Below are 26501 nucleotides of genomic sequence, written 5' to 3' on the forward strand. Positions count from 1 at the left end.
TCTCCAAGTTATAAACCTCAATTACTCTATGACTATGACCAGGAACTGAGAAAGTCTGTGTGAAATGCTCAATCTCTGCCCTACTCTTTTATCCACTCTGCTAATGTGGGGTCCAGTAAAACCTTTTTGTCTATGGTGACTCCCCAAGGTGTTGGTGGTGATTGACACTGGATTACATGGAATATACAGCACAGAAACAGGCCGTTCAGCCCAACCACTTCATCCCCCAGTGGATTCAGTTGACCTCAATAATTCATTTTGCTCTGTGATCGTGGATTTGTTCTGTAACATTTCTTTAAACTATACTCAGTGATAGACTCAGTGATGACAGTCCTGTTAAAGCTATGAGATTGGTGGGTGCAGTGGTCTCATATTCCATGTGTTGTTAACCAGTTAGTGAAATGTTGCAGTCCATGAGGTGTAGGTACATCCACAGTGCTGTTAGGAGGAGGTTCCAGGATTTTAATCCAGCGACAGTGGTCTTACGTTTCCAAATCAGGATGGAGAAAGTGGAGGGGGGAGTGGGTGAGAAGGTGGGGTAGGAAAGGAGGAAGAGTTGAGGAGAGGAGGAAGGGAATGAGGAAAGGATGGAGAGAGAAGCAGGAAGGAAGGACGTTAATCCGTTTGTTGTTATCATTCTAATCCATGCATCATAATGATTCAGGAGGAAACAGAGAGAAATATTAGGATTGCAGCATTATACAATACTCACAAATCAACAAAGGAATATGAATTACTCATTATGAATTACTTGCATGAAGTACAGTGACTGTTGGTGTGTGAGCCAAAGTGTGCACAGCAAGACCCTGTCAATAGCAGTGACACGTTAAGCTTGCTTGTCTGCTGTTGGCGTGGTTTGTTGTGAGGAATGGGAGGAAAATGAGAGGGGATACTTGGGGGAGCAGGAGTACATTTCCAGACTCACGCAGGCCTCTAAGCTCCTCCAGCAGATTCTACAGCTTACCCTACCAGACAAACCCTGTTAGAGATGTGAAGCTGTGTTGGAAAGGAGCAGTCTTAGATCTGAATTAGCCTAACTCCGCCCATGGGTAGTGATGTATTTTGCAGAGGTACAGCCCCACCATCCACCCAGATATAAAAACCCACATCATCTGACTTTCTATCCAGATATTCTTCAGCAGCAATAGCTGCAATTCAGGGCAAACTACTTTCCCAATCTGTGTCCAGCTCACAGTGTCAGATAGACTGTTCACTGCTGTTCAGAAGAAGTTTATGCACCTTATTTCACCTCCACACAGTAAGTATTTTTACAGGATCTTTTATCATCTAAATTAATTCCAAAATGAGGAAAGAAATAGAAATTTAATTCATTCAAAGCTGTTTTAGTTCTGGAGCTTCTTTTTCTAGAGTTAGGGTGAAAGTTAATTATTTCAGTTACAGTCTGTTGTCCTCAATATTGCTGATCTGCCTGTTGTGTGAAGTAAGCGTTTGTTCCCTGACCATTGAAGGCGTGACTCACGCTTTGACTTTACACGTGATTATAAATGTGTTCCCCCCAAAACACACGGTGTCTGTGTGCGTATAAGTTGTAGTCCGAGTTAAGAGTATGTTGTGAGCTTTACACTGAGTGAGAAGGTGAAAAGTTTCCCTGGAACAGAATATAATTAACACATTTTTGAAAGGAGGTATCCAGTTTGGAAAAAATGTTAGTCCATGAGTGGCAGTCTCATTTTGTAACTATTACTCAATGTACAGTACCCTTTAATGCTCTATAAAATTCTCTCATTGTTACAAATCCATTCATAGTCTTGGCTGAATTGAGTTCAAAGTCTTAAATTTTATTTCTGAATTAATTGTAACCAGTATGGAGTGAATTTGGAACATTTGCCTGTGTCTGTGTGGGTTTCCTTCGGTTGCTCTGGTTTCCTCCCACAGTCCAAAGGTGTGGAAGTTGGGTGGATTAGCCATGGTTACTGTATGGGGTTCTGGGATAGGGCAGGGTGTGGGTAAGATACTCTTTTGCGGAGCTGGTGCAGACTCGATAGGCTGAGTCCACCTTGTTCTGCACTGTAGGGATTCTGTGGAACTGACTACCTCGCTAATGTGCATTTTGGTCATTCCATTGCCACATCTCTCTTTTTCCCCTTTCCTTCAGCCACCTCTCGAATCCAGCCTGGCCTGGACACTGTTTTTGAGTAACTCCAGTTTCCCTTCGTGTTACTTCCTGTCATTATCCTTTCCTGGTTATAAGATCCAGTGCACACTCTGTCTGCTGGCAGACTATTGAGCATTTGAGGGACAAAATCTAAAAGAAACTTGATTGAATGAGAACCCTTCTCACTGCACCGTCCAATCAGATATGAATAAGTAGCACCGAACTCTAAAGCAAATCCCACTCTTCCAGCCCAACCCTCTGACACCCCCAGCACACATTCTCCATGACAACTCAGCCATCCTGGTTTCCCATTCAGATCATTGGAAAAAGGAAGTATATTCCCCCTCTCAGTACAGCATTCCCATTGTGGACACAGTGTAACTCCAATGACATACCCATCTCCCCAAGGCGTCTCTCCAAATTGACCCCATTTGAGGGATTTGAGTGCCCCTCCCTCACCACTTCCCCCACATGGAAAACAGCTTCCATTTATGTAGCACCTTTAAAACATTCCACTCTACAGGAATGATGATCCAACACAATTGAACACTGAGCACAGGAGGAGATATTAGAATATCAGAGATTTGCCCAGAGAGGTCATTTTAAGGAGCATCTTAAAATAGGAACATAAGAACTGGCAGCAGGAAGTAAAGAAGGAGAGAGAAGTGGAGAAGGAAGGAATTCCATTGCTGAAGACTCAGATTAACAATCGGGAATGTACAAGATACTAAAATTAGATGAACAGAGTAATCTTGGAGAGTTGAAGGGCTGGATGAGATTACAGTGATAGGGAAAGGCAGGAGCATGGAGAGATTTAAAAACAAGGATGAAACTTTAAATACTGATATAGATACTGATTTGCCTGAATATGAAAGATATCTTCCTGGCCGCAAACAAGAATTCAAACAGTCTAGTGATAAGACTGGACGTGCAACATGGAATGCTGGGATGTGGACGCACTAACCCGCGGCTGAATCTCTCTTCAATTGGAGAGTGAAGGTGACATTCTCTAACCCAAGGACACTAATACCTGGGGGGATATGACCATCCTCCTGGTGACCATTCCCAGAACAGCATTGGCAAAGTCCTGTATGAGTCTTTTTACAAACCTTGTGGCACATTGTAAGCACTTACATTGGATTTGTCTGTGGAATGATGCTGGTGTGATATAAAGCATTGCACTACCTCAAAGATCAGCTGGAGTATACTATCAGGGTGGAAATCTACTCAAATCCTCACACGTCCATAGTCATTATCTATGCAATATATTCTCCTGCCCACTGATCAGTTTGATGTTTTTGTAGTTTGTTAAGTCTGTGAGCATTATAAAAGGTTAATTTTCCACTTCCTCAGCCAGGATTGGAAGGAAAGTTGAAGCCTGACAAAAAGGGATAACTATTGCTGAATTTTGTGGGTTTGGCTACGAAGGGTGGAAGTGAGAGCTTCACTGAGTTCACAGACATCTCTGTGACCTGAATGTTTTGGTCTCAAAGGCCAGAGAGTTTCTGATTTTTGAAACTTTAACACAAAGTTATCAGCGAGGAGAGGGAAGATTTGGCTGATGTGAATTATCTTCCATCACAAGCACAACCTTCCCGAAGCCCTTCCAGACAATCACAGGAAAAGTTTCAGCAAATGGCAACATGTAAAGAATTTTCACAAGTCAGCCTTGCTTAAGGAAGGCATCTGATTCAGGCCCAGTTACAGCTGTCAGTGTTCTCTCTTAGCATAGATCAAGTCTACCCAGTATCCATTCCTGCACCAACTGCTAAGTTAACTCTGCATCTACAAGATTAACTCCAAACAAAGCTTTCACTCTGAATGTTAAGAGAAAGATATCAGTCCTTGAAACAGTCAACACAATGCAGGAATTAATTACCCTTGAATTGCCTGTGAGTTCTTAGAATTTTGATCTTCACAGCAGGCAGGTTTAGGGGAGTCCATTCAAATGATCAAGAACTGATTAGGAAGACATTATATTGAATTAGTCCTCTTGTAAATAGAAAGAAAAACTTACAATTGAATTTCACCTTTCACTACTGCCAAACATTCAAGAGTATTGCACAAGACAATGAAGACCCAAGCGGAGACATGGAAACTTAGAAGATAGGAGCAGGAGGAGGCCATTCGGCCCCTTCAAGTCTGCTCCACCATTCATCACAATCATAGCTGATCATCCAACGCAATAGCCTAATCCTGCTTTTCCTCCGTAACCTTTAATCCATTCACCCCAAGTGCTATATCCAGCTGCCCCTTGAATACATTCAATGTTTTGCATCAACTACTTCCTGTGATAATGAATTCCACAGCCTCACCACTCTTTGGGTGAAGAAATGTCTCTTCATCTCTATCCTAAATGGTCTACCCTGAATCCTCAGACTGTGACCCCTGGTTCTGGACTTCCCACCTTCAGGAACATCCTCCCTCCAACTATCCTGTCTAGTCCTGTTAGAATTTTATAAGTCTCTGAGATACCCCCATATCATCTGAGCTCCAGTGAAAACAATCCTAACCTAGTCAATTTCTCCTTGTACATCAGTCCCACCATCCCCCTCATCAGCCCGGTAAACCTTTGCTACACTCTCTTGAGAGCAAGAACATCCTTCCTCAGAAAGGGAACCAAAACTGCACACAGTACTCTAGGTGTGGCCTCACCAAGGTCCTGTACAATTGTAACAACACATCCCTGCTTCTGTACTCGAATACTCTCGCAATGAAGGCCAACATGCCATTTGCCTTCTTTACCTCTGCTGCACCTGCATGCTCACCTTCAGTGACTGGTGCACAAGGACACCAGGTCCCACTTCACACACCCTCCCTTAATTTACAGCCATTCAGGTTGTAATCTGCCACCTTGCTTTTGCTTTCAAAGTGAATGACCTCACATTTATACACATCCCAGTGTAATGTAGCAGCCAATTATGCATTGCAAACTCCTGCAAAAAGCAATGAGATATAAATCAAATATACTTCTCTCAAGTTGTTTGAAACTTAAATATTATAAAGATGTTTGTTCAACAAGTTAGGAAAAACACATCTCATTTATTTCGAGGTTAAATCTGTGCAGAGGCTTGCAGCCTCATGGCTGCCATTAGCTCCTGAGGCGACTCACCCTGCTCTCGATTGGCTCCCTGGCTCATATGACTCTTATTCTGCAGAATAAAGGGCCAATGACCTGTCCAGAGATGCGTGGGTTGGTTTGATTGGCCATGATTTATAGATATTGGGCAGGATTTTCCAGCCACCCTGACCCCAAGGCCAGAAAATCCCATCCGAGATCAATGTCCGTGACCCACCCACTACGGTTCCCATGGCAGTGCAGGACGGGCAAATCCCACCTGTCAGATTTCCAATTTTGAGAATGAGATTTTAGTATTTGGCCACAGCAGGGTATCCCAGGAAACAGCAATACAATCTCGGACTATCTACAACTTACTGTCCAACGTGGTGAAGATTTTACCCTGCCAGTGGGCAGCAATGAGCTGGATGTTGCACCAAATCTCCTAACTTACCAACACGAACATGACCCCGCCGTCTGAACCTCCCTTGTGTGGGCTATCAGGATGGGTTCTGCCTTTCTGTACACAGCATGTGGCCATCTGGATTTTGTGTTATGATTGGATCAATTGCATGCAGTCTGTAGATATGAAGGCTGCACACATCGATCACTATCTCTTACAGAACTTCCTTCAAACCTCTAAAAGTGCCTCACATTTCCGCTGCCATCTTTCATTTCCTTCTTTACATTTCTCATCCATTCAGCCTCTTTTCCCTAATATTTGACCTCCAACTGCCACCCGCCTCCCCACCCCACCCCTTCTTACACTTCTCTCAGATTATTTCACCTACTTGACCTCCCAAGCAGTCTGAACACCTTACACCCCCAGTTGTATAGCCTCTCTCTCTCACTAATCCACAGTAATAGGTTCTTGTACTCTTTCAGGTCCGCTATCCTCTTAAGTAGATGTCTGACTGGCCACATCAGATGTTCAGCTAAATTATCTCGGAGTGATATTTGTTATAATGCAGAAACACCAATATTCCGAGATGTTAATGGCTGCAGACTTTTCCAAAGAATGTTCACGTGGGCCTGCAGAATGTAACAAATCAGAGAGCAAAACTGTGTAGGGCCCATAATTCCCCAGCTGGACACTGTGAATAGTTCCAGCTGTGGGTGATTTTTCAGAAGTGAGCAGTGTGCTGGGGAGGTGGCGGTGGATAGTGCTGAGATATTGCTTGTGCGTGGTTCCTATTACTGTGCTGAGTGGGATCTATGGACGGAATTCTCCCATTTGGGGACGAGTGCCTGTGGAGGGTGTGGGAATATGGAATGTTTCCCAGTGCCGGTAAAACACACTGAGCCCCCTGGCCCCCACCTCATTAATTATGTAACCAGGTATTCTGTGGTGGGACAGACCTGAAGACATGTTGTCCATCGTGCTGTCTGGGCACCACATTGTAAAGATGTCCAGCATCACTGATCCACGATTGGAAATAGAAGATGGGCTTCCTGAAAATGAAGATTGATGTCCAGGAACAATCTGCCGCTGGAAGACATAATAAGAACATAATAATAAGAACATAATAAGAAATAGGAGCAGGAGTTGGCCATCTAGCCCTTCGAGCCTGCCCCGCCATTCAATAAGATCATGGCTGATCTGCCGTGTCTCAGTTCCACTTTCCCGCCCTCTCCCCATAACCCTTAATCCCCTCGCTTATCAAAAACCTATCAACCCGCGTCTTAAAAATATTTAGCAAGGCAGCCTCCACCACTTCAACGGGCAGAGAATTCCAGAGATTCACCACCCTTTGAGTGAAGAAGTTCCTCCTCAACTCCGTTCTAAACCGCCCTCCCTTTATCTTGAGGCTGTGCCCCCTAGTCCTACTGACCTTTCTGAGTGGGAAGAGCCTCTCCACCTCTATCCTATCCATCCCATTCAACATCTTATACGTCTCAATGAGATCTCCCCTCATTCTTCTAAACTCTAACGAGTACAAGCCTAGTTTATTCAGCCTCTCCTCATAGTTCAACCCCCTCAACTCTGGAATCAGCCTAGTAAACCTCTTCTGCACTCCCTCCAAGGCCAAAATATCCTTGCGTAAGTGCGGCGACCAAAACTGCACACAGTACTCCAGTTGCGGTCTCACCAATGCCCTATACAGCTGCAGCAAGACCTCCCTACTTTTATATTCAATCCCCCTCGCTATGAAGGCCAGCATCCCATTCACCTTCCTGACCACCTGCTGCACCTGCAGGCTGGGTTTTTGCGACTCATGCACAAGGACCCCGAGGTCCCTCTGCACCGTCGCATGCTGCAGTTTTTCGCCACGTAAGTAATAGTCCTTCCTACCATTATTCCTACCAAAGTGGACAACCTCACATTTGCCAACATTAAATTCCATTTGCCAGTTCCTGGCCCATTCGCCCAGCCTATCTAGATCCTTCTGCAGACTCTCCACACCCTCCGTGCAATTTGCTGTTCCACCAATCTTGGTGTCATCAGCAAATTTCGACACCATACACTCGGTTCCCTCCTCCAGATCATCTATATAAATGGTGAATGGGGAGTATGGTAGGATGAGAGAAGAATTGGCGAATGTGGACTGGGGGAGCGCGTTGGAAGGTAGGTCTGCTGAGGAGCAGTGGAGGATCTTTAAGGAGATCTTTCTTGGTGCTCAGCAGAAATTTATTCCGATGGTTAAAAAGGACAGTAGGAAGAGAGGTAATAAGCCGTGGATAACGAAGGAGGTGAAGGAAAGTGTTAAATTAAAAGCGGAGGAATTTAGAGTAGCTAAGAGCAGTGGGCGAGAAGAGGATTGGGAAAGGTTTAAATGTCAACAAAGATTGACAAAAAAGTTGATAAAGGAGGGTAGAAGAAGCTATGAAGCTGGGCTAGCGCTTAATATAAAAAAGGATAGCAAGAGTTTTTATAAATATATAAAAAGGAAGAGGCTGGCTAGGGTGAACGTTGGTCCCTTAGCGGATGAGAAAGGGGACCTAGTGGTAGGGGATGGGGATATGGCTAAGGTCTTGAATAACTTTTTTGTTTCTGTCTTCACGGAGGAGGACGTGAATAATTTGCCGGGTGTTAGCGATGGAAAGGTGGTAGGACTGGAGGGTCTTAATGACATTACTGTTACTAGAGAGGTGGTGCACGACAGACTGGAGGGGCTGATTGTGGACAAGTCCCCAGGACCGGATGGAATGCATCCGAGGGTTCTGAAAGAAATGGCGGAGGTGATAGTGGATGCCTTGGTGGTTATTTTCCAGACGTCGCTGGATTCCGGGGAAGTGCCGGAGGATTGGAAAACGGCTAATGTTACGCCGTTGTTTAAGAAGGGTGCCAGGCAAAAGGCGGGGAATTACAGGCCGGTTAGTTTAACGTCTGTGGTAGGTAAAATGTTAGAATCCGTCATTAAGGAGGAAATTGCGAGGCATCTTGAAGGGAATTGCTTGATAGGGCAGACGCAACACGGTTTCATTAAAGGGAAGTCGTGTCTGACAAATTTACTGGAGTTCTATGAGGATGTGTCTAGGGCGGTGGATAGAGGAGAGCCGGTGGATGTGGTCTTTCTGGATTTTCAGAAGGCGTTTGATAAGGTACCTCACAAGAGGTTACTGCAGAAGGTCAGGGGACATGGAGTTGGGGGTAGGGTGTTAGCGTGGATAGAGGATTGGTTGTCAAATAGGAGGCAGAGAGTGGGGGTCAATGGGTGCTATTCGGATTGGCGGTTGGTGACTAGTGGGGTGCCCCAGGGGTCGGTGCTGGGGCCTCAGCTATTTACCATTTATATAGATGATCTGGAGGAGGGAACCGAGTGTAGGGTGTCGAAATTTGCTGATGACACCAAGATTGGGGGAAAGGCAAATTGTGCGGAGGGTGTGGAGAGTCTGCAGAAGGATCTAGATAGGCTGGGCGAATGGGCCAGGAAATGGCAAATGGAATTTAATGTTGGCAAGTGTGAGGTGGTCCACTTTGGTAGGAAGAATGGTAGGAAGGACTATTACTTACGTGGCGAAAAACTGCAGCAGGCGACGGTGCAGAGGGACCTCGGGGTCCTTGTGCATGAGTCGCAAAAACCCAGCTTGCAGGTGCAGCAGGTGGTCAGGAAGGCGAATGGGATGCTGGCCTTCATAGCGAGGGGGATTGAATATAAAAGTAGGGAGGTCTTGCTGCAGCTGTATAGGGCATTGGTGAGGCCGCAGCTGGAGTACTGTGTGCAGTTTTGGGCGCCGCACCTGCGCAAGGATATTTTGGCCCTGGAGGGAGTGCAGAGGAGGTTTACTAGGCTGATACCGGAGTTGAGGGGGTTGAGCTATGAGGAGAGGCTGAATAAACTAGGCTTGTACTCGTTAGAGTTTAGAAGAATGAGGGGAGATCTCATTGAGACGTATAAGATGATGAATGGGATGGATAGGATAGAGGTGGAAAGACTCTTCCCGCTCAAAAAAGACAGTAGGACTAGGGGGCACAGCCTCAAGATAAAGGGGGGGCGGTTCAGAACGGAGTTGAGGAGGAACTTCTTCACTCAAAGGGTGGTGAATCTCTGGAATTCTCTGCCCGTTGAAGTGGTGGAGGCTGCCTCGCTAAATATTTTTAAGAAGCGGGTTGATGGGTTTTTGATAAGAGAGGGGATTAAGGGTTATGGGGAGAGGGCGGGAAAGTGGAACTGAGCCACGACAGATCAGCCATGATCTTATTGAATGGCGGGGCAGGCTCGAAGGGCCAGATGGCCTACTCCTGCTCCTATTTCTTATGTTCTTATGTTCTTATGTTCTTATGAATAGCTGAGGCCCCAGCACCGACCCCTGAGGCACTCCAGATGGACCCCCGTCAGGACTCCAAATCTGGAAGATCCACTTGTTGATGCTGTCCGCACCCACTGCTGTGGTGTTCCAGGTTCCAGGATTGCTGGTGGCAGTTCCAGGCGTTATTTGGGTGAGTCCTGATATTTGCAGATGTGTGTATTTTCCTACTGGGTCATTGCAGAGTTGGGCTTTCATCTACATCCTATCAGTGAATACAAATCAGCTGTATACCGGATTCCTGTGGGCTTCCCACTCTGCCGTGGCCGGCACCAGTGGACAATCCCTTGGGAAATTCACACTGGCACAACCAAATTTTGGGCTTCTGGCTGAACTCTCCCTCAACCCCCCCAAGGACGAATAACACCAAATGCTTTCAAAACATGTTGGAAGTCAGGAGATAAATTTGAGACCACATTGACCACACACTTCCTTCCTCTTCGCAATCGTCCACTTTCCTTAACCTACTTGAACATCAGACAAAGGGATTGTCAGTTCTATCTCAGTGTCTGTTAAGCAGTGGAGACCCAGTTACAATCATCAAACTTTGTTCAGCGATTGGTGACTGATAATGCTTATACCACTGAGCCACAAGACCCACTTGGGCACATGATCTGAGCTTGCAGGCGAGCTGATGACTCCCTGCCCTCACAGTGTAGAGGGCTTCCCCCTTGGCTGGCTGATTACACGAATCAAATGGGTGTCTCAAACTGTTAACTCACCTGAGAAATCTTTCCATACTGGTTTCCAAGAGCATGAACAACTCATTCTTGAATCAAGGTGACTGCATTGTGAGAAAGACGTGATAGATTTATAAATAAGTTACAGGGCACAAGCTTGATATCATTTGGAGAACCTGAGCCTGAGATAGAGATTGAGACATGGCACACTAAACAAATCAATTCTTGGGAATTCATCTTGAGGCAAGTATACTGACCGCAAAAGAGCTGCACATCTTCCCTTCACCCTAGTGCCCTGACCATGCTCAGCTCAGTCCGATGGGTGATCTTTAACAATAAGAAGAACCTGGAACAGGAAATAGCAGCACTGTGTTGTGAAGCAGTGAACACTGTTGAGGGTTTGGGATTGAGGTGAGTGATTGGGGCAGAGATGCTCTCTCTTTGAACACATTGCTGGGATCACTTGAACATTGGCTGGTTGGAGTAGAATGTTGGTCCATTCAGCACTGACATTGTTATTTCCATAACTATCAGCAATAACCCAAAGATAAATGTTATCATTAGAGATGTAGTATAGTCAATATTAAAGACAATACACAAACTGACATTTATCTCATTCTTGCTCTCAGTAATACCCCCAAATGCTTTGTGCACTGTGAATTAAAAGTTGTTCATGTAACCATGATGCTACTGAACTCATAATTTAGACCAATAATCCAACATGCGTGATTTCAAATCCAACACCGAGCCGTTTGAGAATATTAACCCATTTTCTAATAAATTGGAATTAAATAACTAGCTGGCATCAGAAAAATCATGATATGAAGATGCAGGCGTTGGACTGGGGTAAACACAATAAGAAGTCTCTCAACACCAGGTTAAACCAATTTATTTGACAGTAATCACACAAGCTTTTGGGAACGTTGTCCCTTCGTCAAGTGCATGGAAGAACCTCCCATGCACTGGACAAAGGAACGGCATTTCTGAAAGCTTGTGTGATTACTATCAAATAAACTGGTTGGACTTTAATCTGGCGTTGTGAGACTTCTTACCATCAAAAGAAGTGACATGAGGTTATCTGACTATAGGAAAAGCTCAGCTGGTTCATTAATGTCCTTCAGGGAAGGAAACCTGCTGTCCTTACCCAGTCTGGATCTTTGTGTAGCTTCAGCCCAAATCCAGTGTTATTGGCTTTTAACTAGCTGAGAACGGAGCCCCCCCCATCTAGCTTCTCAGTTACATTAATCCATCAACACATGGGTCACCAAGGAAGGCTGACATCACCTTCTCAGGAAAATGGACAATAAATGCCAACTTCAGTGGAGATGTCCACTTTCTGAGAATGTTCTCATGCAACTGAATAAGTCAAGAAGTATGTGCACAGCAAGATCCCACCATCATCACTTGAATGAATAACCAGTTTGTTTTGGTTGATGTTTACCTAACGCAGTGATGTTGGGAAGAAGGTTAGCAGACAGATGTTACAACATGGATCTTCTAATCAGAAAAAAGATATTTGAAAACTAAATGGGTAAATATTTGAAAATTAAGCATTTGGTTATGTTATTATTAAGAATTACATTGACTGTCTAGCACTGAAACAGGCCATTTAGCCCAGCTCACTGATGCCAGTCTTGAGCCAGTGGTTCCTCCTACCCTATCCTCTATTCCTCTCTTCTCCAGGTGTGTTTATACAATTCACCTCAGCCACTCCGTGTGGGAGCGAGTTGCACATTCTCACCACTCTCTGAAGAAAGACCCTTCTCCTAGATTTCTGGTTGGATTTATTTATGCTGACTTTTTTTATTTCCCCTCTCTGCCCAGTAGAAACATGGGGTAGAATTTTCCCATGATTTGTCAGAGTCAGCGTGTATCACTCCAGATGCACAGATATTGAGACAGGTGGCATGGTTTACATTGGCAGGGTATGGCAGGGCCTGATAGAGCCAGTTCCTCAGAGATCCGAGTGCCCCAATCAGAATTGACCTTAAACTCCACCCAGTTCCCCCCCCACCCCCACCACAACCATGAATATACAGGGAGCTCTCCCACACTTCTCCCCCACCGCACAACCATTGGATGTTCTCCCCCAACACCCTCACAACCACAGTGGTAGTATTGCCACCGCTCTCTCCCTCAACGCCTGTTATCCCTCAATATAAGGTCCCCCAATTGTGTCCACTCATCCCACCATTGTCAAGTCTCCCCTTTCAAAGCTCTCAGTGCTCTCCCCTTCATCACCCATAATAGGCACTGCCCTCACCCATTGGGCTCCCTTGAGGTCCCACCCTTGGCACAGGTTGGCACAGTGCCCAGGCATGTCCCTCTTCCCCCTGGGGGCTATAGTGACCTTGGCGCTCTCGGTGGGAACCTCTTGACTGTTTCCTGTCTTTGTATAGTTGTTGTGAACCTAAGTGTGAGTTTTAAATATTCAGTGGGGGAGTCATGTGACATGTAGGCCCTTCAACAATATGTCAATACATTAACATGTATTTAAATGAGGTTCCCATCCTTTGTAGGCGGGGACCTCACTACATCACCAATAAGGGGTGTGGAAATTGGGGAAACGAGATCTCGCCAGCGAAAATTTTGTTTCCTGACTCTCGTGAGATTTTGTGACCACGTTGCTATTCTCACTGACGATGAAAATGGGAGCAAAAGTGCCTCTGTCGTCTCCACATCTACTCTATCACAACCTTTCAAAACTCTCCCACTCATCCCGCAGCCTTGTCTCTTGTAGAATCGGAGCTCCAGCCTGTCCAATGGCATTCAGTCAGAAAGCTAATATTCTCAACACATTTCCCACTGAGTGTGAAAACAGACAGGAGCTGCCCACCCTCAGTTAGAATCTCGGAATACACCCGTGTGATGGAGCCTGGTATTGTGAGCTGACCAAATCATTACAGACTGCCTTGAAACTTTGCTGTTATCAGGGTAATTTAGGAAGTAATAACAGGAAGAGACCATTCAGCCCCTCAAGCCTGGTCCACCGTTTGACTAGAATGGTTAATCAATGCCTCAACTCCATTTACCGACCTTTGTAACAAGTCTCTCGATGCTGGGGGATTTTCACAGTAAGCTCATTGCAGTATAAAAATCTGTCAACAGCACTGTGGGGAGTACCGACACCTCAGGGACTGCAGTGATTCAAGAAGGCGGCTCACCATTATCTTCTCAAGAGAAACTAGAGATGAGCAATAAATGTTGGCCTAGCCAGAGATCCCCATGTCCTATAAATATTTTTTGTTAAAGTTTGGAAAGCACCTCTATTTGAAATCCTGAGTATCCAGAGCTTTTTTGGAGTGTTTTACAGATTTCCATTGATGTAAATAGTGATTATACTCTGACATCAGCCCTGAATGCACTGGGTGGAATTTTACACTTATTTTCCCCCTTACTCTGCCTTCCTCCTACCACGAGAAATCGTTTTTCTCTGTTTTAAAAAAGTCCTTTAATCATCTTAAAAACCACAATTAAATTACCCACTAATCTTCTACACATAAGGGAATATAAGCTAAAACTGTGTAACTTGTCCTCGTAATTTAACCACTTAAAGCCCCATTAACTTAAAGACAAACTCTGTTATGTGTTTCTGAGATAGAGACTAACTTAGACTCAGAAATACCAAAACATAACATTAATTTCAGAGACTGAACAGTAATTGCTATCTTCTTTAATTTTACTTTTCATTTTAATTCTATTTTGGATAATTTTACAATGTTATCGTGATTTTTGAGTGCAAATTTGGTCTATAATTAATGTAGAACATTGAATAAACAGTATTTCCTTCCTGATCAGAAGTGTCAGCACATTTGCAGTGTTTCTGTTTTGAGACTTTAACTCAGTTTCCATTCATAGTTTCCATGTGAGTGGAAACTGGGAGAGCTTAAAAAACTCTACAGCCACATTTCTGCAGAAGATCGCAGCTGGGAGGACGGGCATGTGATAGCAAATCAGCCAATCACCCCTCATATTGGCAGCACCAGAGAAGAGTGAGGAGGCCTGGGGGAACCGCTGAAGAGAGCAGCAGCTGGCAAAACACAAAGGGAGTGGCTGAGTCGGTGCCTGTGTTTAAATCATAGTGTAACTGGCCTGCTGGATTTGAACTGCAACCTCAGCCCCCTCGACCAACCTCAACTCCCCAGGTACATGATTACTGAATGCGAGGTGGCTGCCTCACAGTTCTCCTTCCTGTTTAATGATTGTTTGTCACCCCACCCCAGGTGTGGAATCAGGCCAAGCTCCAGAATATGTCGAGAGAGAGGGAGAGAAAGCAAAGCTTAGTCTTCTAGATGCAGTAATAACCCTGCCAACAGGATGAGGGATACAACAGTAACCAATTAATGTAAAGGCAAACAGTGTGTCTGTGTGTGTGTCTGTTTCTGTCTGTATGTTTCTGTGTGTATCTATGTCTGTCTGTGTATCTGTCTCTCTCTGTTTATATGTGTGTGTGTCTCTGTCTGCGTCCTCCCAGCAAACATTTTTCTCAAAAAAATGTAGGGAATAAATAGAAAATCATTGGCATACAAAAATGATCCCTGTACAGCAAACAACTGGGTTGTATCATTGAATTCAAGCCAACGACTGTTAGAAATATTCAGCAATTCATGCAGGCAGCAGCTGTGGAGAGAGGGAAGGGTTAATGATTCAGAACGACGCATGCTCGGTGTGTGATTTGGGGAGGGAAGCATGGACAGAGGTGGAGGGTTGGGGAAGGGGGCAGGGCTGGGTGGGTTGGGGAAGGGGACAGGGCTGGGTGGGTGGGAGAAGGGGCCGGGCCGGGCTGGGTATGTGGAGGGTTTGGGGAAAAGAGGCTGCGCTGGATGGGTGGGGGTGGTGCAGGGGCCGGGTGAGGGGAAAGTAGGAGAAGAAGCAGAACTGGGTGCAGGGCTGGATGAGGAGAGAATGCAGGAGAGAAATTCCCAGACAATGTTGCTAGGGCAAAGGGGGTGGTAACGAGGTCCCACATCTCCCAGTTAGACTTGCCAACAATGTTCCATTTAAGCACTCAACAACCTGAAAGATTCCATGCATAGTTCGACCCATACATTTATATTTCATTTGTTGGACATGGGTGTCGCTGACTGGCCAGCAATTATTGCCCATCCCTAGTTACCCTTGAGAAGGTGGTGGTGAGCTGCCTTCTTGAATCTCTGCAGTCTGTCTGCTGTGGGTTGACTCACAATGCCATTAGGGAGGAAATTCCAGGGTTCTGTCCCCGGTTACAGTGCATGGACAGTTATGTGAAAGCTGTAAAGGGGCCATCATCTCAATGAACTGCCTGTAATGTACCATACAATGCAGAGTTTTCATTGCTTGCCAGTTCTCCAGGTTTATCCAGAAGTTTCCTGGAATTGAAAATTAGTTTCCAGGATGTTTTGAATAAACATAGGAGATTGAAATAAAATTGTTTTTGTGTTATTTCTTTGAACAATTAATCCTGGGAACAAAATCCTGTTTGACTGAGAATGAAGACAAATCTAACTCAGGAACAGTCTACCCCCTGCCCGATTGGCCAGTGGGAAGGTAATGTGGGAGGAAGCACTGGGAGCGAGGGGTGGCAGTTTCAAGGTGAGAATCAAGATTTACCAGCCGGGCCCCTGAAGATCAGATTTGTGAATGTCGGAGAGAGTTCACCTTCCCCCAGAGAAAGAGGCAGGACAAGGAGAAAGCCAATCAGTGGCTGACACACCTTATAGCTAGCATCAGCCTTTTTAATGAGGCAGCCGGCTTCCCGAGTGGTAAACGTAACCGTCGCTCAGACTCTGTGGCAGAAACATTGTTTGTATTTGGTTGTCATAATAGAAACAGATATTGTCAGGAGACAAGCAGCAACAAAAGAAAAACAGACACAACTCAACTCAAAAGCACGTTGACATCTCCCTGTGAGCAACCTGTGGTGGTGTCTGAATGAGTTAGGTTGTTAGTCTGGGTCTCTGCCTTAACAAAGTGCTGCACTTACCCCAGTGATTAACCTTCTCTGGCAATGTGTTCACAGAGGCACTGAGCTCTGTAGCTGCCTACTAAAAGGGAACATTAGTACTGTGGGTTAGAAAATAGGTTTGATGTTTTGACATTGCAACATGGCAGAGGCAAGTCTTAGACTGCAATTAGTTTAACTGAATCCAAAACAGAAAAAGACTCACATGTATGCAGCCATTTTAATAGACCAGGATTTAATTTGCTAACAAAAGTCTTTTCTAACATTCTGTCATGGGACATGGGTGTTGCTTATAGGCCAGCATTTTTACCACCTATCTCTAATTGCCCTTGGGAAGGTGATATTGAGGGGCCTTGAACCTTTGCAGCTTATGTGGTGAAGGAATACCCACAGCACAGTTAGGGAGAGAGTTTCAGTATCCATCTGGCATTGTTGCAGTGTGATATCAGAATTGTCAGACAGCACCAAAACCAAGATTCATCTTGTTCACCTCTCGCAGTCATGCTATCCAATCAGAAAGCAGTTATTAATCAAAGTGATCAGTATCTATTAATTAGTTTACAAACAAACCAGACATGGGGTGAGATTCTCCAGCCTCCCAGCCCTGTGATTCTTGATGGTGAAAGGTAGTGTGCTGTTCACAGGTGGGGGGATCCTCTGGTCCCACCGCTGTCAATGGGATTTCCCATTGATGTTACCCCACGCTACAAGTGGGGGTACGCTGCTGGCCGGCCCAGAGAATCCCGCCAGCCTGAATGGGCAGAGAATTCTGGCCATGAGGTGAGGAACATCCCATGTGTTGGACAGTTTTAAGCATCATAGATCCAAAGTCACCTGTTCCTGCCTAACTCCACTCATCACATGCCGTTTGCCAAAATACTCAAAGAGCAACCCAAAATGTTTCTCCTGAAAGGGATAGGAAGATAGGAGCATGAGTTTGTGTGGGACGTGGGGGGGGGAGTTTTATCCTCTCTGTTCTACCAATCAATGGGATCTTAGCTGATCTGCAACCCAATGTCCTATATTCCTTATCAATATCTCCCACTTTCTATGCCTTTTAGCTTTGACAAAGGGTCAACTGGACTCAAAACGTCAGTTCTTTTCTCTCCTTACAGATGCTGCCAGACTGGCTGAGATTATCCAGCATTTTCTCTTTCAGTTTCAGATTCCAGCATCCGCAGTAATTTGCTTTTATCCTTTATTCCTTGATACATGTAGTGAACAAAAAACTACCAACTTCCCGTTAAAAATTAACAAATGGTTTGCCATCAGTTGTTGTTTGGGGAAGGGAGATCCAAACTTCTCCCATCCACTGTGTTTCCCAGCTTCACTCCTGGAAGGTCAGACTCTAAGTTCTTAACTCTGCCCCTTGAAATAACTCCTCAGAGGCCGGTGTTCCTTCACCAGATTCCCTTCATTTACAAACACCAGTCCACTCCGAGAGATTGGTTGTCAAATAGGAGGCAGAGAGTGGGGGTCAATGGGTGCTATTCGGATTGGCGGTTGGTGACTAGTGGGGTGCCCCAGGGGTCGGTGCTGGGGCCTCAGCTATTTACCATTTATATAGATGATCTGGAGGAGGGAACTGAGTGCAGAGTGTCGAAATTTGCTGATGACACCAAGATTGGGGGAAAGGCAAATTGTGCGGAGGGTGTGGAGAGTCTGCAGAAGGATCTAGATAGGCTGGGCGAATGGGCCAGGAAATGGCAAATGGAATTTAATGTTGGCAAGTGTGAGGTGGTCCACTTTGGTAGGAAGAATGGTAGGAAGGACTATTACTTACGTGGCGAAAAACTGCAGCAGGCGACGGTGCAGAGGGACCTCGGGGTCCTTGTGCATGAGTCGCAAAAACCCAGCTTGCAGGTGCAGCAGGTGGTCAGGAAGGCGAATGGGATGCTGGCCTTCATAGCGAGGGGGATTGAATATAAAATTAGGGAGGTCTTGCTGCAGCTGTATAGGGCATTGGTGAGGCCGCAGCTGGAGTACTGTGTGCAGTTTTGGGCGCCGCACCTGCGCAAGGATATTTTGGCCCTGGAGGGAGTGCAGAGGAGGTTTACTAGGCTGATACCGGAGTTGAGGGGATTGAGCTATGAGGAGAGGCTGAATAAACTAGGCTTGTACTCGTTAGAGTTTAGAAGAATGAGGGGAGATCTCATTGAGACGTATAAGATGATGAATGGGATGGATAGGATAGAGGTGGAGAGACTCTTCCCGCTCAAAAAAGACAGTAGGACTAGGGGGCACAGCCTCAAGATAAAGGGGAGGCGGTTTAGAACGGAGTTGAGGAGGAACTTCTTCACTCAAAGGGTGGTGAATCTCTGGAATTCTCTGCCCGTTGAAGTGGTGGAGGCTGCCTCGCTAAATATTTTTAAGAAGCGGGTTGATGGGTTCTTGATAAGCGAGGGGATTAAGGGTTATGGGGAGAGGGCGGGAAAGTGGAACTGAGCCACAACAGATCAGCCATGATCTTATTGAATGGCGGGGCAGGCTCGAAGGGCCAGATGGCCTACTCCTGCTCCTATTTCTTATGTTCTTATGTTCTTACTTCAGGTACACGCTCAGAATGCAGAGTGCCAGAAGACCTGACACTCCCAGTTGTATATACAGATGCAGCTCCATGGTTGGGCAGGCAGGGAGTTCATACTCGAAGAGGGTAACCTCCTGTGCCTCGGTGAAGTCATCACACTCCTAATCCCAGTCTCTCCAACCAGCTGAAATATTCTTTATCCACCCAATGGGCCTGATTTTATCATTTTCATTCTGAGTGCCGAATCTGGGCATAATGCAGATCCGATTTGGAACTCTGCTTTCAGGAGCCCTCATACACACTCAGCCTGAAAATAATCGCCAGTCCCATTCGCGCTGTAGGCGGGGCTTAGCGCGGCCGAAATGATCGGAGAACTGCACATGTGTAGTTAGAAAAACAATGTGAAAAAGTGTGCCCGTGTCAGATCGCTCCTGAGTTGCAGGAAACAGAAAGTGGCCCCAGTGCGAAAAGTGGCAGCGATATTGCACACACACACATCACTGTCCCCCATATCCACCCGTACAATGTCCCCCTTACCCACACCCCCCAATGACCCACAGACATCACTGTCCCCCATATCCACCCACACACTGCCCACACACAACAATGTCCCCCTTACCCACACCTCCCAACGACCCACACACATCACTGTCCCCTTATCCACCTTCACTACAAACACACATCACTGTCCCCTTATCCACTCCCCCAATATGAAACACATCACTGCTCCCCTTATCCATCACCGCCATTAGCCACACACATCGCTGTCCCCCTTATCCACCCCCCTGCTACCCAGATCGATCGCCACCGCTGCCCCCTCCCCCCGCCCCACCGATCATCGTAGAGTGGCACTCGACCCCCCCGTCCCCTGCCTCCCCGCGCCCCCATCAGAGACCTGTCAGTCCCCCTACCAGAGATCCATCTCCCCCCCCCCACCGCCCCACCCCCCAACCAGAGATACATCTTACCCGTCTCCCTCCCACCCGTGCCCCACCAATGATCTGGTCTCACGCACTCTCCCACTGCCACCCCAGACAATGATGTGGCCTCACTCATTCCCCCTCCCAGAGAATGGGCTGACCTCATTCACCCCGTTTCCCCTCTAGAGGAACATCTGACCCGCCTGTCCTTCCCCACCAGACAACGATCAGCCACCCGCCCCCCCCCCCACTCCCCTCCAACCAGACAACGACCTGGCCTCACTCTCCTCCCCCCATCCCAACCAGAGAATGATTAGGCCCACCTCCCTCCTCCTCCTTTCCCCCCACACCGCCGATCTGAGTCAGAGAGCTGTTGGAAGCTCTGAATTTGCTCTTCAGCAGCTGAACCACCCGATTCAGACTTTTATTTAGCAGGTTTATTATGATGCGGTTCTGGATTGGCAAACACGGTGGTAAAAGGGGGAGGTGCTGATAGAATTGGGCCGAAATGCACTTAAATCACTGTCACGCCTGTTTTGGGTGCAAATTGAATTGCCGCCTTTCCCGGGTTTCAGTAAAGAGGCAATCTGCGCGGATGCGGGCATGGATCACATTAATGACCTCACACACAACTTTAGCACATTTTTGCACCCGAAAGCAAGTATGACGCAATGGTAAAATCAGGCCCAATGTCTTTCCTTCTTGAAAACCTTTATCAAATTAACCTCTTTCCTTTATAAATGGCATGAAGTACAACACTAGCTTTTGTAATGTCTCATTGTAAATCAAACCTTTGAAGTCCAGGTAACATTTGGATAAATCTCCCAGAAACAAAAATATTAAACCTTGGAAATGAAGAGTAGCAGTAAACCTGCCCAAACTGGTGTTGTATTCGATAAAATGGAGTTCCAGCATTACTGGTGCCAGTATTACTGGTTTTACTGGAACTTACTGGTTCCTCCTCCATCCCCACCACACTCCCCCCACCCTCAACACACCCTTGTATTCTAATCCTCTAATTATATCAGTAGGGCGGCACGGTGGCACAGTGGTTAGCACTGCTGCCTCACAGTGCCTGGGACCCAGGTTCAATGCCAGCCTCAGGCAACTGTCTGTGTGGGATTTGCACATTCTCACCATGTCTGTGTGGGTTTCCTCCGGGTGCTCCGGTTTCCTCTCACAGTCTAAAGATGCGCATGTTAGTGGATTGGCCATGTTAAATTACTCCTTAGAGTCAATGGGATTAGCAGGATAAATACATGGGGTTATGGGGATAAGGCCTGGGTGGGATTGTGGTCGGTGCAGGCATGATAGGCTGAGTAGCCTCTTCCTGCACTGTAGGGATTCTATGATTCATGCTATTAGCCTTTTTGATTATTGCTGTACTAGTTTATAACTGAATCTACCCAATCTCACAAATACTAATTTGTACTTGAATGAACCCATACTAATTGTTCCCATTATCTTCCCAGGATGTTATTCCCTAGATTATCAACTCTCATTGAAACAGCATTTCAACAGATTATTTTTAAATGCATCCCCCCAACAGGGACAGGCTGTGTCCACCTGGTCCCAGTGTCCTAGTTTCACCTCACCGTGAGGCCTCAAAGCATTTAATGGGGGAGAAAGGATGGGGAACAGACACAGAGCAAGGGTCGCAGAGAGAAAGTGGATGTGGTGACTGAAGACAGGGCAAAAAGGTTGATTTACAGGGAAGCTTTGAAGCTGGAGGGAGAGGAAATAGGAAGAAGATTGGGGACAGAAGTCTGGGAGAAATGTAGGGGAACGATAACTGGAGGCTGTGCTACTTATTGGCAAGGAGAAGAGAGTGTGAGGTACACTAGAAGAGCGGTGTGTGTGTATTCCTTTCTTTATTGTGATTTGACAGTGAAAATACTCTTACTTTTGAGTCAGAAGGTTGTGGGTTCAAATCCCACTCCACAGATTTGAGCACAGAGATCTTGTCCAAATGTGCAGTGCACCGAGGGAGTGCTGCATTGTCAGACATGCCATATTTCAGCTGAGATGTGAAACCAGAATCTCGTCTTCCCTCTCTGGGTGGATTGGAAAGATTATTTGAAGGAGAGGGGAATGCTCAACATGGCCAAGCCAACATTTATCACTCAATCTACATCACAAAATGACAGCGATTTCCACGAGAGGTTCACGCTCCTTCTTGCAACCTTTCCTGTTTTTATCGAGCTGCTTTGCAATGAAAGAACTCTAGCTGCACCAATCATAATCATTCCCATTGCCAATAACTAAACTGCTTCTGTACAATTCATGACCTCAGGCCTTCCCAAAGTGCTTAACGGAATTCCGCTTTTCTGACTGCCATTCTGCACACTTTCCCTCCTGTCCTTTCCACTCCTGTCCCACAGCTCGTCAGCCTCCAGCCATCGCTCCGACACTCTGCCAATTCCAACTGATTACATGGCCTCCCTCCCTCAATGCCTTCCTGCTCCATCTCTCAAAACCACCTTCACAACCTCTTCCAGCAATTGTCGCTTCGTCATTTTACCATTAAGTATTTTTAAATTGTAGCCAGTGTTCTGATGCAGCATATGCAGTGGCCAAGTTGATCCCAGAAATAGCAATACATTAACAAAATTATCAGCAATTTTTAATTTGCTGTTGACTAGGGATATATATTGGCTAGGACACCTAGGCATAGCCCCCTGCGTTCTTTCAAATAGAGCTATGGATTATTTTCTGTCCACCTTAATAATGAATAAATGTTCAGCTGAATGTCTCATCCAAAATATGGCATCTCAGACAGTGCAGCACTCTGTCAGTACTGCCTGGGCTATCTCAGCCTGAATCACATACTGAAATCTGTAGAGTGGAATTTGAACTTACAAGCATTTACCTCTAAGGTAAGAGTTCTCCCATTGAGCCACACCTTTCCTCTTCCGCCTTTGATTAAATCAAATGTCCCTGAATTTATCGACAGGATATTAATCCGATCACCATGTCAACAGAAGAGGCACAAGTCGTAGCAAAGGTCAACGACAGCATGAGGCTGATGAGTGCGGCAGAGGATATCAAGAAAGACCTGGAACTGATCATGAAGCCCTATGCCAACTGGGAGGAGTTTCTGACACCCGGGCCCCTCTCCATAGCGATCTTAGGTGAGCTGATATTCATTTCTGCGGCAGAGGCATTCCAAGTGAAGCTCAGCACAGCTGGCAAAACATTTCGCTTTTTACGACACCCAGAATCATTCCATGCCAGTTTGATGCAGCTGTGTGACCAGGGATGGAAAGCTTTCAACAAAGCTCACAAGAATATGGACCAGATCCGTCTCTACTCCCTAACAGCCCCAAAGCACCTGGCCAACGTGGTGCAGGTACTGACCCGCGACCCAAAGGTGATCAAAGCCATGCTGCCCAACCGTCTGAAGAGCATCAAAACAGTGGCGGAGCAGTGCCAGCGCCTGGCAGCCTCTGTGGAGGAGGAATTCACATCACTCATTGAACTGGTCCAAGAATTGCTGGAATTCTGTGCCAGCTCCCGGACAGAACAACATGCAACCCTGGACCAGGTCAAACAGACCTTAGCAGAGTGTGAGTCCCGGAAAAAGGCAGCGGAGAAGGAAAAGAAGAGGGTGGATTCTCAGTTAAGCAAGATGTGCGTCCAGATGGAGGAGGCTCATTCCGTGTACCGAAAGGCAGTGAAGATGATTCCCACTGGGAAAAATCTGGTTGGAGTTTACGTCACGCAGTCTTTGCTCGACTTGACAAACAGTCTTGCCATGGAGCTGGTGACGTCGGGACTGACTGAGCCAGTGAGCCTGGCCATTGAAATCGCTGAGACAGCAGCACAGCACCTGAAGAAGAACATGCAGAAGAAGAAAACATCAAGCTCCCCAGACGAAGACGCAGACAGTAGCTCAGGGGACCCAACCAGCATCTATTTGAAAGGCTTGGAGATGGTGATGGCCAGCACCTTGCTTCATGACCTAGTTTCTGAGAGTGGGGCAGTAGACATCAGCAAGTTGCCCAATGCCAACTCCCAGAACAGCAGCTCTGATTTCAAGCTGATGTTTCAGAACAGTTTGGACAAGATTGAGCAGGAGGAAGACTGCAACATCAAGAAAATAGCCCTGAAATTGTGTGAGAATGGGATCACAGCATCTGAATTTCTGGAGGAGGTTACTAAGTGTGAGAAACCCAATGAGGCTCAATTGGAAAGTCTTGGCACGGTCATCAAAGAGCAGAATGCTAATGTTCTAAAGTTTCTTGCAGATATCAGAAAATCCACCAATGTTCCAGCCCTCAGTCCCCAACCACCAAACCTAACCAATGCTGCCGACCTGGAGAAGGTGCAAGAAGGTTTGTCCAAGTTGGTCCTGGATCAAGCCTGCTTCAGAGTAGAACAAGCCAAAAGCCAATTGGATTCCACCAGAGAGGAGTATCAGAGAATGTCTGAGATAAAGGATAAGATGACTAAGGAACTTGATGAGATATTGATCACAATGACGAGATGTCAGGTGAAGGAAATAGACTATGACACCACTCTCAAGCTGCTCAATATGGGTCTGGAGGCATTGAGCAAAGTCAAGGAGCAGTGGGCTAAGATGAACAACTTCTTCCAAATGGTGTCCAATCTGATTACAGTCTCTCTCAATGATACCCTAACACAGTTCACCAGTGACAGCGAGGCTTGTGAAGCATTCCCAGGATATTCCGAGGACTCTTATGTTAAGGATATGATATATACAGAAGCCTTTCAGGCTTGTAACATTGCCAACCTGTGCCACATGATCTCAGAGACTTACGTCGAGATCTCTCAAAAGCACCTGAGGGACCAAATCTCCAGTTTGGAGACGTACATCAATTTGAGTCCCTCTGACCCAATGTTTAATGTAAAGCGCAGCAAACTTCAGGAGGATTACACAGCTTCAAAGGAAGCAGTTAACCAACTCATTGTGAAGAACAAACAGGAGTTTGAGATGCAAATACAACAAAGGATTAATCACATCAATTCCACAACAGAGGGCATCCTACCTCTTACAGAAGGACACTAGAGCAAGATACTCCAGCAAAGTCTGAAGGAGGATCCTAAGTTGAACATTAAGATGTTCTAACAGACTGGAGACAGAATATACAACAATGATTTGGAAGTAATGCTTTAAATTTTCCCTGATGTACAAAAACAAACTGCATTTGCTTGAGGCCTAGGTTTGCAAATAATTTATCCTCCCAGAACAATTTGGAAGAGTATTCTTATTTCCCTGTTTCACTGTTTTTTTTCTGAAACAATTCCCTCTGCCACCAACTTCAAGGAGTTTTGCACATTGTCCATTGACTGGATTCATGGTAGGAGTTTGCTCCAGGAATTCTCTGCCCGTTGAAGTGGTGGAGGCTGCCTCGCTAAATATTTTTAAGACGCGGGTTGATGGGTTTTTGATAAGCGAGGGGATTAAGGGTTATGGGGAGAGGGCGGGAAAGTGGAACTGAGCAGCGACAGATCAGCCATGATCTTATTGAATGGCGGGGCAGGCTCGAAGGGCTGGATGGCCTACTCCTGCTCCTATTTCTTATGTTCTTATGTTCTTACACGCACTGTGTCGCTCTCTCCATGTGTCTCCCTGCAGCCTGTGACCCATGTGTAAAGGAGGGCCGGATCCCAGCCATCCTCCAGGACAGTAGTCCAGTAATTCACCTCCACTTCTTCCTTTGATTTGTGACATTAGTAACAGTTTCATAGGAAGGCTTGCTCTTGTACCGTTTGTTCATGGATTCAGCCAGTCTTGCACCAAGCTGATATGATTGCCAATTGCTATAGCAAGCAAATCTACTCCAAGCTTCCCTCTAATCACATTCCGTCCTGATGGCCATGCATTGCTGTACATTCATCATCATCATCATCATCAGTCATAGAACTTGCTGAAAGAAAAGACTTGCACTTGCATAGCCCTTATCACCCCAAAGTTCCTTCCTGTCAATTGAGTGCCTCAGAAGTTTAATTACTTTTGGTAAGCATTCGCTAATCTGTGCACTGATAGCTCTATAATCTGTTTGGTGATGTTGGTGGAGGAAGAAATATTGGCCAGGAGATTGAGCAGAGCTCGCTGGCTCTTCTAAATAGTGCATGGAATCCACTGTGAAACAGGTCATATACTATCTAACATGGGATCTACTGTGAAACAGGTCATATACTATCTAACATGGGATCTACTGTGAAACAGGTCATATACTACCTAACATGGGATCTACTGTGAGGCAGGCCAGAGACTATCAAACACAGGATCTACAGTGAGGCAGGCTATTTGCTATCTAACATGAGATTCACTGGGAGGCAGGCCAGAGAGTATCTAACATGCATTAAGGACGCACCTTCTCCATACAGCTGGTTCATCAAGGCAGCTTATCACTATCTTCTAACAGCCAATTAACTGGGGCTGGGAAATGAATGCTGGCTTACCAACAGGACCCACACCCCAAAAATAAATGGAACATTAACTGTCCTAGAATCCAGACAGTAAATTCAGAATATTATGAATTT

General features: G+C 46.0%; 1 protein-coding gene and 1 long non-coding RNA gene across 2 annotated transcripts in view; both read left to right on the forward strand.

The window, feature by feature from the left end:
- Positions 1–1139: 1139 nt before the first annotated feature.
- Positions 1140–25356, forward strand: LOC145351185 (uncharacterized). Its single transcript, XM_080200866.1, has 2 exons — positions 1140–1258; positions 22945–25356. The coding sequence occupies exon 2, from the start codon at positions 22963–22965 to the stop codon at positions 25018–25020; it is 2058 nt and encodes a 685-aa protein (XP_080056992.1). The 5' UTR covers positions 1140–1258; positions 22945–22962; the 3' UTR covers positions 25021–25356.
- The window catches only part of LOC145351186 (uncharacterized), a 42048-nt gene continuing 30014 nt past the window's right edge, over positions 14468–26501 (forward strand). Inside the window, exon 1 of the long non-coding RNA XR_013888339.1 lies at positions 14468–14748. This is a non-coding gene — a long non-coding RNA (uncharacterized LOC145351186). The remainder of the gene's footprint in view (positions 14749–26501) is intronic.

This window comes from Carcharhinus amblyrhynchos, chromosome 12 (assembly GCF_965287045.1).
Source record: "Carcharhinus amblyrhynchos chromosome 12, sCarAmb.v2.hapA, whole genome shotgun sequence".
Classification (NCBI taxonomy): Eukaryota; Metazoa; Chordata; class Chondrichthyes; order Carcharhiniformes; family Carcharhinidae; genus Carcharhinus; species Carcharhinus amblyrhynchos.